This window comes from Hyperolius riggenbachi, chromosome 5 (genome assembly GCF_040937935.1).
Source record: "Hyperolius riggenbachi isolate aHypRig1 chromosome 5, aHypRig1.pri, whole genome shotgun sequence".
Classification (NCBI taxonomy): Eukaryota; Metazoa; Chordata; class Amphibia; order Anura; family Hyperoliidae; genus Hyperolius; species Hyperolius riggenbachi.
In genome coordinates, this window is record NC_090650.1 from 203,148,197 (window position 1) to 203,164,341 (window position 16,145).

The 16,145-nt window shown below is 43.6% G+C and overlaps 1 protein-coding gene across 1 annotated transcript in view; it reads right to left on the minus strand.

Moving 5' to 3' along the window:
- Nucleotides 1-913: 913 nt before the first annotated feature.
- Nucleotides 914-16,145, minus strand: part of FKBP9 (FKBP prolyl isomerase 9) — a 65,704-nt gene continuing 50,472 nt past the window's right edge. The window contains exons 8-10 of the mRNA XM_068236586.1: nt 11,647-11,792; nt 6,509-6,672; nt 914-4,925 (exon numbers count right to left, since the gene is read on the minus strand). Coding sequence (XP_068092687.1) covers nt 4,743-4,925; nt 6,509-6,672; nt 11,647-11,792 — 493 coding nt within the window. The 3' untranslated portion in view covers nt 914-4,742. The remainder of the gene's footprint in view (nt 4,926-6,508; nt 6,673-11,646; nt 11,793-16,145) is intronic.

A 16,145-nucleotide genomic window follows, 5' to 3' on the forward strand; every position in this document is an offset into this window, starting at 1 on the left:
GTTTGCCACCCCTGAGATATTGTTTGTGGCGTTTTCTACATCTCTGTCACAGTGTTGCTGAACTAACACTGCTTGACTTCCATGCATACTGTTCCTAATGGTCCCATAGATTCATATGGCACTTGTTTCTCCAGAGGTAATACACCAGGTTGCTTAGCTGTTAGTGTAAAAAAAGTCTTTTAGAAGAAATTTTTTTAAAACAAAGTTTTGCAGGATCACTCAAGCTCACTGGTTCGGAGATGGCGTAGTAAAGCAGCTGCAGTGATTAATTAAAAGACCAATTACCTGACATAATACTGAGTACCGGCAATTAATGTAACATCATGTTTGTAGGAATTTAAATAATCACAAAACATTTGGAACCTTAAAGGACAACCGAGGTGACATGTGACATGATGAGATAGTATGTATAGTGCCAAGCACACAAATAAATAGGCTGTGTTCCTTTTTTTCTTTCTCTGCCTGAAAGAGTTAAACATCAGGTATGCAAATGACAGTTTCTGTCTAGGGCGGACTGGATCATAACCCTCACTGATAAGTAATTACAGCCATAAACTACTTTCCTGTCAGTAAATAGCTGCTGAGAGCAGGAAAGAGCTAAAAAGGGTTATTAATTCATAGATTTGAGCTCTGGCATACTTCAATGAAGGTGTCATTGAGCAGAGACAATGAAACAGTAAAAACATAAAAACTAGATTTAAATATAAAATAAAACTGTGGAATATCTAAAAAAGTCATTTTTAGGAGGAGGATAGATACGATTGTTTTTCTCATCAGTTTATTTTCACCCCGGATATCCTTTAACAAAACGGTCCATTAAAAAATGACCTTCAGTCTACTGATTATACCCTGTAGCAGTCACATTTTGTCACTGCAGCATAGCAAAAAGCAAGAATCTGGATGACGAAGCAACTGATTGTGAGACATTTTATTTTCTCAAACACAGTCAAATGAATCCAGTGCCCAAAAGTGACAATTATAGGGCAGCACACCTCTCCATATTTGGAAATTCAAAAAACAGTAACAACAATAAATATACTTCCCATTTCAATGATGGGTTGCGATTTACTGTATGTTCTAATGGTCCGCTGCTATTAGGTAGCACAAATCTGCAACACTTACCTGTGTCATATCAGAGCATCGTTCGATGGCTGAAATGTTAGTACCGTAAATTGTTAGAAAAAAAATGTTAAAAATTAGTCTATATATTTAAAGAGAATCTGTACTCTAAAATTTTTACAGCAAAAAGCATACCGTTCTATTCATTATGTTCTCCTGGGCCCCTCTGTGCTGTTTCTGCCACTCTCTGCTGCAATCCTGGCTTGTAATTAACAGTTTTAGGCAGTGTTTACAAACAAACTAACCAGCTTGTGATAGGCTCACATAAGCAGAGTGTGTGAGTCATAGAGAGCCTGCAGGGGGCCTGCAGAGGGTGTGTATCGCTTCTATCCAATCACAAGCAGCCCTGCACATTCCACACAATCAAGCCTTAACCGGACAGAGCCAACAGAAGGAAACAGATTAGATCATATAACAGAGATAACACAGCCAATGTGCAATTAGGAAAAACTGCAGTAAGCCAGAGCACATTAGAACAGGCAAAGGAACTTATAGGATAGAAGATCTAAGGCTGAAAATTTTGTTACAGAGTCTCTTTAATAAATCACTGAGGCAGGGAACACACTTGTCTTTCAGTTTTCCGCGCGTGTTTTCCTGCATACTTTTTCTGCACACCAAGTGTGTTTCCATGCAGGAAAACGCGCGCGTTTGTTCACAGCAGCTGATGTAATTGATAGAGAAAACTGACAAAATGTGCAGAGTCATGATGCAGAATGTCAGTTTTTTTTATGCGCGCGAACAACATATTAAGTGTGTACTAGCCCATTGATTAACATGAGTTCTCAGTTTTTCTGTGCAGAAAATGCGCACGAAAACAGCCAAGTGTGTTCCCTGCCTGAGTGAATCGGCCTATATTGTTATCATGGAAGGTAATTGCTGGTGCAGGATCCTAAAGCAATCACATTAACATAGTCCAAAGGAAGGATCCGCACACAAGCTTACTGGAACTTCATGAAACTTTTACTGTCCCATCACACACACGTTATGCATCTGACCCTGTAACTGACGATCGTTTCGGGGCCACTCTGGTCCCCTCTGTCAAGGCATGAGGCAGACAAACGTCTATGTACAGATTTCTGGTAATAAATATGGAATCTGAGAAGGTTTAATTTTGTGTTTCAGGGTCCTTAAGTTGCGCAAGCGGTTTATAATTTAGGGAAGTTGTACATGGGTCATTGAACAGTGCTTGTGCACCTTCTATCTGCAGCAGCATTTAATGCAGCCTGAACTGCAACTGTTTATAAAGAATATAAAAATGAAATCGAGCTAGAATGACACCTACTATGTTACCAGTGCTACCATATGGACAACCTAGGCAATTGCCCCAGGGCCCCTAAGCTGGCTGCTGGTCCCCCAACTTAACTGTGGTCCCCGGGGACAATGCAGAGTCTTTGATAGTGTAGCGACTCACCTGTCCCAGGTGGCACGCTCCTCCATTGGTCCATGGCTCCATGTGCACCTGTCTTCATCCTCGAAGGGACAGGCATGTCACTACTCTGTCGAAGACCGTGCAGGAGCCCCTAGTACCACAGTTAAGATGGGCGGTGACCTGGGGGAGGTTAGCAGCTGGCAGGGGCCCTGGGGGGGGGGGGGTTGATTCAGCAGCAACAAAGTGCTCCTAATGCAGTTTTTTTGGTCAGGCCTGTCAAAAGGGGGAATGGGGAGTGGCTGTAAGATGCCCCCCCCCCCTCCCCAGAGTTAATTTTGCCCGGGAGCACCATTGTTACTAGAAATGGCCCTGAATGTTTCCCATACTTCTCAGCAGCTAATGTCTCTATTCAGCAGCAGAGACGCTCTGTTGTAGCTTCAGAGACGTTTGACTGGCACTGTGAATATAGTGGTTGGTGCTCTCCTGCCCCCACACTCTGTGACCAGCTGGCTCATTGGTACTGGAATAGGCACATTACTTCTCAAGCCACACTTAATGGGCTGCTCTAAACACACCTCCCGTATGAGCTCTGAATGATCTCCCAGAAGCCCTAGAAGGGTCAAGAAACTGGCAGGTTTTGATTACGTGGGCCTGGCTAGCCAACAAAACCTGAATTTTTGGCACAGATTGGCAGTTTTTACATTTATATTTACACTACCCTATTATAACTTTTTCTGTCTATACTGAGAATGTGTATTTTATTTATACACTACAGGTCTGTAAGCAGTATTGTACACTGGCATTTCAAAACTGTTCAAGTCTCTGTGTAGACCTAACCTTAGAACATTTTAAGGGCTATGCTACATGGGACTTTATAAGTAAGCGATATGATTACATCTGCAGATTTTACACTACAGTGTCCAGGCTCACTAGTGACAGGAGTCATGTTCCACTGCCAGCTGAAATGCTGATAATAGTTTTTCGGTTAGCAAAACAGCAACATTGCTCCTAGTGCTGGAAGGCTGACCAGTATATTGTACAAGCATGCAACCAATTCCCTACAAGCAATTATGTGGCTAGTGTGTGAATCACCCACGTAGCCCTAAATCACAGGTGTCCAACTCCAGTCCCTGAGGGTCATATTCATGCCAGTGTTTAGGATGACCTAAGAAAGGTAAAAATGTGTTTTGCTTGATGATCCACACCTGATTCTGGGCCATCAATTAATTTGAGCTGTGCCAAAAATGTGAGGAGCGCGGCTCTTGAGGACTGGAGTTCCACATCCCTGCAGGTCAATGACATGCATACAATTCTGTCTTACATGCAAATTTCACTGTAATTTCTATGAAGCTGGGAAATGAGCCAACCACTCCCTCAGGAAGCAAATCTGATCAAAATTTAAACTGCATACAAATTGCATAAAATCTGCCTGCAAACTGGAATTATTTGCATCTAGTTGACTATCACTAATTGTTTCACCTGTGATTCTTTAGGCTGGATTCACACTTAGGCCTAGTGCACACCAGAGCGTTTCGGCTGCGGTTTGCGATCCGCTTGCGGGTGCGGATCCGCTAGGGTAATGTATTTCAATGGGCTGGTACACACCAGAGCGAGAGGCATTTTGCAGAAACGCATACTCCCGGGCTGCTGCAGATTTTGGATTGCGGATGCGTTTCTGCCTCAATGTTAAGTATAGGAAAAACGCAAACCACTCTGAAAAACGGCAGTTCAGAGCGGTTTTGCAGGCGTTTTTTGTTACAGTAGCTGTTCAGTAACAGCTTTACTGTAACAATATATGAAATCTACTACACCAAAAACGCTTCCCAAAACCGCAAAATGCTAGCTGAAACGCTACAGAAAAAGAATAAAAGGCGTTTCAAAATCTGCTAGCATTTTGCGGATCTGCTAGCGGTTTTTGGTGTGCACCAGGCCATAGATGTGTTGCGTTGCAGCATGTTTTTTACATTGGGATGCAACGCATGCAACACAACGCATCTAAGTGTGAATCCAGCCTCAAAAGGAGTCAGTGGAGATGTACTATTAGTAATACTTTACAACTGCCATGGAAAACACACATTGCCATGTGCACCAGTAGACTGAACAGGAATGTTCCCTTTTGTAACCATAAACTAACATTTAACCAAAATGTAAACAAGGTTTAAATTCCCACAAACATATAATGCACACATATGAAAAAGGATTTCTGTCACAAGATGCTTTCACAGTGCATGCAGACACAAAATCTGGCCAAACATTACAGTTCATCATGTCTCTCTTTGTCCTCCTGGTCTTTCAGTTTAAATTCAGCTTCCGTAATTTTGTTATCTTGATTGCGGTCTTGATTTCTGTACATATTCTCAATAATCTTGTCAGCATCAAAACCAGGGGCAAGCTTTCCTCTCCCAGCATCCACCTGGGCTCTAATATAGGCTGAAAACTGGAAAAAATACAATGCATATATATGATTTTCCACATTCATTATTGAGTGTCAGATATTTATAAAACAAGCCACATCATTTGCTTTTAAATAAGTCTGGAAACAGTCTTCCATGTAGTTGATATCTGAGGTACACTATACGCGCTGCATTTTGTATCCTGAAAAACAGGATCGCAACCATGTAGAAAAGTCACATCGCACGTTACTAGTCCAATACTACACATACAGTTGAGCATACAGTCTATCACAGACGTATGCTTACACTACAACCACTAGCACACGCATCATCTAGTAACACACAGCATGCTGCATGTTATTCAGATGGAATTTGTCCCAGCGTTATAGCATTACAATATGATTACATCACGTTGTGATTATATTGTCCATTTTAGCGCACCACAACAAATTCAATCCCCAATTGAAATCACTGGCTTCTGTAAAAAAAAACAAAAAAAAAAAAACTTATGTGTTAAAACACAGTCAAACGCATATGTTGCAAGGAAAACCGCTTGTGGGCAGTCAGCTGCAGTTTCTGCAGACATGCTTCCTCCAATTGGCTTACAGAGGCGGGAGGGAAGGGACAGAGGCGGAGAGCCGCGCTATACAGGAGGCAGGGGAGCGGCGGTGAATGGCAGCCAACTAGTGACAATCTGCGTGTCGCTAGCCATGCGGTTTTTATAAGGGGGGACAGCAGAGCACGGCGGAGCCTGGGCGCACACTATAAGGACACAGAGGGTGGTGATTGTATGCAGAATGTGCCTCTGTGTCCGAATATTGATGTCACAAACCCACCTCGGGTTCTCTTTAACCCAATCAGGATAACGTGTAGTTAAAACTACGGCGCACTTGTGGCTGCTTAAAGGGATACTTAAGTCAGGGCTAAAAAATAATAAATAAATCCCTCAGCCCCCTGCAGCTGATTGGTGCCCTCGCAGCTCTGGTTCGATGCTCCTGGACCCGCCGGCAACGGCTTCCGGTTTCGCCGTCACCGGCCAACAGGCATGGGAAAGCGAGTGATCCTTCTCGTTCCCAGCCGGTGACGGCGAAACCGGAAGTAGTAGCCGGCGGGTCCAGGAGCATCGGACCGGAGCTGCGAGGGCACCGATCAACTGCAGGGGGCTGAGGGAAGCCCCAGGTGAGTTAACCTCATTTTTTAGCCCTGACTTAAGTATCCCTTTAAGCCTAATGCGATGTAGTTCTAACACCACCAGATCTCATGCTTGGTACCTACAAAACAAATACAGCTGAGCTCCATACTCCTGACTCTCTGACCACTGTGAGCCAATCATAGTGATCAGGAAGTAAAAAATGAAAAAAAAGCTCTGGTCCAGAGCCTGTTGGTACTAAATGAGCTAATGTATAATCAGTCTACCTTTTGTAAATGTGGTCAAAGAATTACTTTGAAGCACAGCCTAGAGAATATTAAAAGTTTGGGCAACTGGTCATTTTTGAAAGGCACAAAAATGAATGCTATTTATCCTGTACCCAATTCTATTACATATCTTTAAATAATGTCTTTTTGTCTATTCCTTCCAGCAGTGTAATAACTATATAGACCAACACATTGTAAAAGTGATGCTTACCTCTTCCAGAAGCACCTCCCCATTGCTATCCTTGTCAATCTCTTCAAACAGGTTTGGTGTTACCTCTCCAATCCACACAAACATATAACCATCAGGTAGACCGGGTACCAGTTCCAGTAGCTCGATATCAAACACCAGTACTGCACTCCCAGGCACTTCACCCTCTGCGATATTATGAGAAAAAAATAGACGATTATGAAAATAAAGATACCAACATGATTATGTACATTGTACTTTTGATACATCCAGAAGAATTTATGCAACATTAATGTTATTTTACAGTTTCGTTTTGATTATGACTATAGCCGTCTAGAGATCAGTTACTGCTACAAAGAGCGTACAGTGCAATGTCTTTAAAAGACCACTATTCAGAATCCGAATCATTTATTTCGCCAAGTACAAAGGGTGGTTGTACCCGGAATAGGTTTTGGCTCATACAGGTTCTGGAAGGAAGGGGGGGGGGATAATGTCTAAAAGCCAAGAGCAGAGGCTGCCATACTACGGCGCCACCAGTCGCACTTTGCATCATCTATTATCCCTAAGGAGGCATTGAAGGGGGGGGGGAGGGGGCAGGGGGGTTACAGAGGGAGGCGGCGAAGGTTAAGCAGTGATGACCCAGTTCTTAAACCTGCGGTGGTGGCTGACACTGCTGAGGATTCCGATTGCTGACATCTGGCAGTTCTGGTCAAGGTGTTCCAGTTTAAAAGGTGCAGTAGTGTTCATTCCTGTGGTGGGTCCTAACTCCTGGGCAGCTTTCGGCAGGGCTGGTAAAGATAATTTGGCTGTCAAAAAAGCATCTGGCTGTGGTGGTCCCTACTTGCGGATTTGTTGCTGGCATTATGGAGGGGCTGAACCAAAGGTGTCCCTGCTGTGGTAAAGAAGCAGCAGCTGATGGATGGATGGATGGAGCCGGCATCCAGCAAGACCAAAGGTTTTACCGATCGGCGTGGCGTCTTCCAACCTCAGTGAAGAACCGACCTCCTGGGTAGCAGCGGTGGACTCCACTTGGCCTGTACCTGCACAGACAATAAAGCCAGGCAGCAGCAAGGCAGAAAAACCTACAAGTCCCAAACTCCCCACGACCCGCACCAACATCCCAGGCTACAGCGGACCACACTGCACACCTTCAGGGAGGGAGAACAAGGTGAATTGGTAGGGAAAGGGAAGAAAAACAAGAAAAGGCCAGAATCCTATGGCCTTGGCTGCCAATTAAGGAGCCATCTTGCCAACAAATGTAGTCTTGGCAACAAAAGTCTCCTTCCTGCTTTTGTAAATAATAAGAATCCCCTATGTTTACAAACCAAACATCTTTCCAGAAACAATTGTTCCAGCTGACAACTGCCTGATGAAAATCTAGTATGTGTGTAGCTTTACCAATTAGCAGCTTCAAAGTAAATTTTTTGTTTGAAAACTGCTGTGCGCTTTAAACCTCTATTTATTTATTGTATTTATAAAGTGCCAACATATTATGCAGCGTTGGACATTAGTTAAGGTTACAGACAATATTTAGGGGTTATATACAGCAATACGACAATACAGGAATACAAGAAAAACCAGATCATGTAGCACAGTAGGAGTACAAGGTAATGCTTAGTCAGTCACTGGATGGGAGCATGGGGATTAGGCAAGTTGAGTTCACTCAAATGCATAGCATGGGTGCACAATAATGGAGGTGTATAATCAGGTAGGACACAAAAGGAGGACACTGCCCAAAGGCTTACAATCTAGAGGGAGAGGTCGGGACACGAAAGGTAGGGGACCAGAGTTCCGCTGCAGGTTTAGAGCACTAGTGAGGGGTGGTAGGCCAGAGTGAAAAGGTGAGTTTTGAGGGCCTTCTTGAAGGTGTTGAAGGAGGGGGCCGCCCTAATGGATGGAGGTAGGAAGTTCCATAGTGTTGGAGCAGCTCTTGAGAGTCTGGAAAACCTTGTTTTGCTTCCTAGGGCAACCAAATAAGCGGGTGGCAGGAAGCAGATATAGTTACCTGTTCCAGGTGGCTTCTTCTCTTCCTCCACCCGTGGTTCTGAACTTAATGTCTACTGGGTCCGGATCACATCTGATCATATGATATAACGTGATCGGGATCCAGGAGACCATGTCGGCATTACAGTGCCACTCAGTGGTGAACGAGGGGTGACTCTTCCATCACTGGGTGGCGCTGTAACACTGACATGGTCTCCTGGTGCCCGATCACGTCATATCATGTGATCGGAACCGATAAGACATGTCGGATTACATCACCGGCACGGTGGAGGAGACAAGAAGCCAATCCAGCCATCTGGACAAGTAATTATAAAAACTCCCTGCCGCCTGCTTTGCATATTTTGCCTAGCCTGCCAGGCTGGGAAGGCACACTTCCCCAGTGGCAGGAAACATTTGGCCCTGCAGCCAAATAAAGTTTTACTTTATTTAGCTGCTAAAAGGTTAAATGATCCTAGTTGCCTGACTGTCCTACTAATCATCTCCCTCTAATACCTTTAGCCAGTGATCTGCAAACTTAGCGCTCCAGCTGTTAAGGAACTACAAGTCCCACAATGCATTTGCCTTTATGAAATATGACTGTAGCTATCAGACTCCTGCAATGCATTGTGGGACTTGGAGTTCCGTAACAGCTGGAGAGCCAAGTTTGCAGATCACTGCCTTTAGCCATAGACACTGAACAAGCATGCAGATCAGGTGCTCTGACTGAAGTCTGACTAGATTAGCTGCATACTTATTTGTGGTGTGTGATCCAGACACTACTGCAGCTAAGAGATCAGCAGAACTGCCAGGCTACTGGTATTATTTAAAAGGAGATAAATATGGCAGCCTCCATATCCCTCTCGATTCAGGTCTTAACATGACTGCATGTTAAAAAAGTGAATTTAGACTCGCTTCAGAGTCTCTTTAAAGCTATTTTCACACTAACACATCATGTTGCACCCAACAATATAAATCGCATGGCAATTGCGATGCAATTATATTGTAACGGTACATTCACCTCAGCGTACTAGCAGTGTAGTGTGGCAGAATCTGTGAATGTGAGCTTGCGTTTACAGTTGCGGTGAAACTTACCTTTCATATACTGTATGCTTTACTGTACACACTGCATCGCACGTGTAACGCACAGTGTGACTTTTTACTTCTGCTGCATTGCAATCCTATTTTTAAAGAGAACCTGTAACTAAAAATAGTTCCCCTGGGGGTACTCACTTCGCGTGGGGGAAGCCTCCAGATCCTATCGAGGCTTCCCCCGTCCTCCTGTGTCCCATGGCGGTTTCGCTGTGCCCCTCCAAATAGCAGGGATGTAAATATTTACCTTCCCGATTCCAGCACAGGCGCAGTATCGGCTCTCTGCTCGGAGATAGGCGGAAATAGCTGATTGCTGTCGGTCCGCTCTACTGCGCAGGCGCAAGTCTCCTGCACTTGTGTAGTAGAGGGAACCCGACAGAGATCAGCTATTTCCGTCCATCTCCGTGCTGAGAGCCACAACAGCACCTCCGTTGGAGCCAGGGAAGGTAAATATATCAGGCCTTGCCAAGCTTGTCGAGCCAGGATTGCGGGATGCTTCGGGGGAGGCAGCACTGGATTGTCTGCAGCTACAGGGATGGGGGAAGCCTCATTGGGACCCTGAGGCTTCTCGATCCTGAGGTAAGTTGGAGGGGACCCAGAACTAGGAGGGCAAATGTCAGATAAACTTACAAACTCAATGCAGAAAGATACAAGTAGAAATAAACATCAAGGTACCAATATTCAATGCAAAAATGTGAAAATGTAACAGCTTTCAATACACACAGGACTTTTATTTCTGATGATGTACCAATGAGCAGCATAGAAGGGTTTGTTTTGTTTTGCTTTTTTTTAATTAAACCTGATTCAAGCCAAAGCTACCCAAGTTAAAGTCAAATTTTAAGACAGGAAGAGGCAAGCTTGTTCCTTCCTCTCACCCTCCCATTCCTTCCCTTTCCCGCCCCATTCATTCCTCCTCTAACTTTTCACAGAGGACCTTATATTAACCTTAACAAAGCCTCAAATTTCTATACTTAGCCTTTAAGGGCCGTTTCACACTGTGCAGGTTGTGATGTGATACTATTGCAACGCTGCCAAAAGTCACACAAGTCGTTAGATCAGAGATGGATTACGATGTAATGGGGCCCTAGGCAAGGTAGTAAATTTGGGGGATCCCTAATGGTCCTTTTGGTAAGCTGAAGTGAAGAGGGGTCAAAGAAGGTGGCAGTTGGGCCCCTTGACACCCACTATGCCCAAGGCACCTGCCTAGGTTGCCTGATGGATGATCCTGCTCTGTTAGATGTGCAGTGGGACTGCGTGGTTAAGTGTACAGTACAAGGAAAGTATGCTTCACTGCCACTGTAAAAGCACACATTACCCTGCATTTACAGCATGCTGGGTGTTTGCCAGGATTTGGTTAAAGGGGTTCTTTCGCGAAAAAAGTAGGCAGTTAAAAAATGTGACAGATGACAGGTTTTTGGCCAGTCCATCTTTTTAAGGGGGATTCTCAGGGCTTTCTTTGTTTTCAACAGCATTTCCTGAACAACAGTTGCAAAATCTAACTGACATAATAGTGTGCAAGTGATTAGGGAGGCCGGCTGGTATCTTGCTATTTTGGCAGTTAAACTGCTGTTCAGGAAATGCTGTTGAAAACAAAGAAAGCCCTGAGAATCCCCCTTAAAAAGATGGACTGGCCCAAAACCTGTCATCTGTCACATTTTTAACTGCCTACTTTTTTGCGAAAGAACCCCTTTAAGTGCAATAAAATAATTCCTCTACATGACATCCCATTCCACTGTTCTTCCTTTCAAAGCTGTAGCTGCATATCATATACTATCATATTGATAAGATATCTTGAGGCTTGCTAAATATTTGTTCCATATGAACAAAAGTTATTTTTTATTGATTTTAGAGACTGCCTGAACAGTTTTCTTTGTACAGATAAATCAGAAACCAGTACAGAGTACATGCTCATAGACAGACATGAACATCTACCTTTATTTATTAATCGTTCTAGATTTATAACTGTGGAGTTTAGAGTAGTTCGATAAAATCATTGACAAGATATTAACAGTGAAAATATACAAGGCTACAGCAAGCTTAGCTGACAAGCTGTTCTGAGATGGAATCACCATAGTGAAATGTTGGCTTACCTACTCCAGCTTCTCCGTAGCCTAGATGTGGAGGAATAATGACTGTGCGTTTCTCTCCAACACACATGTCTTGTAGACCAATGTCCATTCCTATCACTACCTGGCCGGATCCCAGAACTATGTTGTAGGTCTTCCCATACTGGTGCCTGAGGAAATAAATGCCACAAATATAATCTGTCAACTATATTTCCACTGGTAACATATCTGTTTCTGCAAAGCAGATTATACAAATTCACTCTACATTCTAGAAAAAGGGTGCTGGATCATTAACCTATAAAAAGGACACAATAGAAAAAAATTGTGTTAATGATTTTCATGGACACATTTCTTTTTTCTTTTTTACTTTTTTATTTATTTATTTTTTTGCTCTGCGTTAACCTATCCCTGTAAATGTCCCCATGCCCTGATCCCTAAATTAGCAGAACAAAACCTCTCTATTCTAAGCACAGGAAGGGCCTATTCACACTACACAACGCATGCCTGAACCCAATTTCATGTATGTGTTCTTGACTCAAGGCAAGTTCATCATGGTGTGTTAAGGCCCACACACACATGGCATACATTTGTCTGTAGTTGTGAGGCAGCGACAAACAGACAAGGGACAACAGCATATTTATGGCAGCGAAAATTCAAGTTTGCGACAGTTGTACACACGGGACAACAGAAAGGGTGAAGATGCGACGGAAGCCGTCTGCCACAGACTACGTATAGTAGTAGTACTATGGTAGCGACTCTGCTGTCTGTAGAAGACTTTCATACACGCGACAGGACACCAACAGCCTAAAGCCCAATCTACACGATACGATTCTTTATACGATTCGATTACGATTCTATTTACGATCCGATTAAATCTGACATGTCCGATCAGGATTCGATGCGATTCAATTCGATTTGCCATTGTTTTGCAATGGGAAATCGAATTGAATCCTGATCGGACATGTCGGATTTAATCAGATCGTAAATAGAATCGTAATCGATTCGTATCGTGTAGATTGGGCTTAAAGAGAGTCTGTAACCTCAAAAACATCCCCTGGGGGGTACTCACCTCGGGTGGGGGAAGCCTCCGGATCCTAATGAGGCTTCCCACGCCGTCCTCTGTCCCACGGGGGGTCTCGCTGCAGCCCTCCGAACAGCCGACGACAGAACCGACTGTAAAATCAATATTTACCTTTGCTGGCTCCAGCGGGGCCCCGCGGTGGCTGCTTTCCGCTCCGAACTACACGGAAATACCCGATCTCAGTCGGGTCCGTTCTACTGCGCAGGCGGCGGAAACTTGCGCCTGCGCAGTAGAGCAGACCCGACGGCGATCGGGTATTTCCGTGTAGTTCGGAGCAGACAGCCGTCAGAGCGCCTGCGCAGGAGCCGGGAAGGTAAATAATGACGTCATCTTGTACGGAGGGCTGCAGCGAGACCCCCGTGGTACAGAGGACGGCGTGGGAAGCCTCATTAGGATCCGGAGACTTCCCCCACCCGAGGTGAGTACCCCCCAGGGGATCTTTTGATGTTACAGATCCTCTTTAAGGGCCTGTTTCCACTACACGCAGATTGGATTCAGAATGGATGCAGAAAAACTGACTCCATTGAATGCCTATGGGAAAATCTGCATCAGAAAAATCGCGTTTAGTGGAAACAGGCCCATAGGCATTCATTGGAGTCAGTTTTTCTGCATCCTTTCTGCATGTAGTGGAAACAGGCGCTTAGCGATGGTTCGTGAGACAAAAGAGATTCACCAGTTGAATCGCTCAAACATGGCTGTGTTTGCAGATAGTCTGCTGACAGTCTTTGTCGCTTGCAGTGTCTACACGAACATATCGTCGAACAAACCGTTGTTCAACTTGTGTCTGACCAGACATTTGTACGCTGTGTGTATGAGCCTTTAAAGTGCTGATATTAGCAACCGCAATATAGTAGAACCTGACAGGAAATCGGGTTAGATGTGCAACATGTGGGAACACACAGCTATACTGTGAGTGGTAACATGAAAGTTTATGGACATTCATGTTCCCAAGTGGTCGTACACTGTGTGTGTGTCTTAACTGAAAGCACCACACATGGGGCTTGATTCACTAAACCGTGATAACTCATATCACAGCCGTTTTCGTGTGCATTTTCACGTTTGCGCGCAATCTTGAATTCTTGCGTTTTCACGGGCAATTGTGAATTTTTGCACAAAAATTTACAATTGCGCACAAAAACGTGAAAATTCACAATCACGGGCAAACGCAAAAATGTGCGCGAAAACGGCCGTGATATGAGTTATCACGATTTAGTGAATCAAGCCCATAGGATGAATCAGCCCTAATGGATACCACTTCCCACATATCTCCAGCCCCCTCTATACAGAAAACAGTAACTCACTGCCTCACTGTTTCTACTGCTGAATAAGTTGGTGGGTGGGTTCAACAATAGCGCTACAAACTTTTTATGCTTAATTCATATAAAATTACGTTTAATTAAAAATGTATCTGAAATAGGGATTTGCTTTTTTTAGATATGTTTGACCGGGTTTGTAAGGTAAGAGAAGATATCTTAAGGGGCCATAGTGGAAAGTGCACTGTTGGAAACTCGCTACCTAGTGAAACATGAAAACGAACAGCTAATCAAACTGTCACATTCCTCTGTACAGTGAGAAAGCCTCTCAGAATGATGCAACGCTCTGAAATACACAGTCTAATGCTCACACTGTGCTGGGATAGCATTCCCTGGCCTGTTTACAGGACTTGTCCTCATGAAAGGTTTCTTTTGTCACCTTCCAAATGTAACAAAACTTAAGACAGCTGTTGTGGTAATATAATTATGTAAAGAGGAGCTGCAATCTAAAAAGGCCTATGTAGTTTTTCTTTGTTGTTTCACGGTGATTTACCTTTAAAACATCTTAAAGGAAATCTGAAGTGAAAATAAACTTATGAGATAATGGGCCATATGCAATTCACTTTTTCACCTGAGTTTTCTCCAAGGTGATATTTTCACAATTGTTAAATAAAATGCCTTTTACACCACCAGCAGGCGAAACAAGACTCAAAATAATTTTTACAGTATTGTTTCACCTACTTTATGGTACTTTTTCAATTGCAGTGCTAAAAAGTTATTTTAAATCAAAGATGAAAAATTATCTCCTAGGAGAAAACTCAGGAGAAAAAGTGAATTGCATATGGGCCCATGATTTGTATGTGTAGTACAGCTAAGAAATAAAACATTAGTAGTACAGATATAAGTCTTATAATGTTTCTCGTTTCTTGCTCTTCTTCCCAGCGCAGGGAGGTTTTGTTTTTGTTGTTTTTTTTTCTCTTCCAGAGACAAATAATATAATTATTACTAAATATGGCTGCTGCATATTAGGACTACTCAAGTATAAGTCGACCCCCGCACTTTTATACTTTGAGTCAGTCCTAATTTTCTCGACTTACAGTCATGTATATACGGTATGCAATGTTATAAAAATAAGCTGTATATCTAAAAATTAAAAATATGAGACTATTTTCTTTGCTACTCTTGTTATATTAATTATCAGTACTACACATACAAATCATTACAGCATAAGTTTTTTTCACTTCAGTGTCACTTTAAGCAATCATTCTTTTTTACAATTGTTTTCAGACAAGAAATATTTATGATTTAGTGTAAGGCTGTGTTCCCACTACACTGCCGCATCATGTGCGGCCAGCAGGAGCATACAGTATAATGTCCGCTCTGATGGTCCGCAGTGATGCAGCTGGAGCCCGGGGCAGATGCGCTCCCCCATAGGTTATATGGAGGAACACATTCACCTGACTTGGGATTATCATGTACTGCACAGAATTACGGTCTGCTTACTGAAACGGATCCCATTGATCCATTGCAGCGTGACAAGTGTGAACACCTCCAATGTATAACATAGGAGCCATTCTTTCTCCGCTTAGCAATGAGCAGAGAAAGGGCAAAAAAGTCTGCTTTGCGTTGTAGTGCAAACAGAACCTAATGTCTGACAGTCATCTAAAGCAGTGCTCCCCAACCCTGTCCTCAAGGCCCAACAACAGTACATGTTTTGCAGGAAACCACTAACATTCACAGGTGGTGTAATTAGTGTCTCAGCAGAGCTGATTATCTACCTCTGTGGATTTCCACAAAATATGCAGTGTTGGTGGGCCTTGAGGACAGGGTTGGGGAACACTGATCTAAAGTATAACTACACTTATGTAAAGGTGCGTACACATGTCGGACTGACACAAACTACCAGTCGTCAGACCTGCCCGCGGGGCAGAAGTTCTGACAACAGTTTCCGCATGTGTACAGTCTGTCGGCCGGGTGATAAGGCTGTTTTTGACCGATCCGCCGAGCTGTTTTATTCTGAAGGTTTGGCCTACCTACAGTAAAGAGGAAAAGGCCTCTCAATTCAAATCATTTTAATGACTGTCTGCTTTCCAAGCAGTGTCATCTATTGGTGGGAGGGAGCAGTCTCAGAGCAAATGAGTTGGTCTTTCAATTGGTTGGTACGTGTAAAATACAAGACATGTAATCGC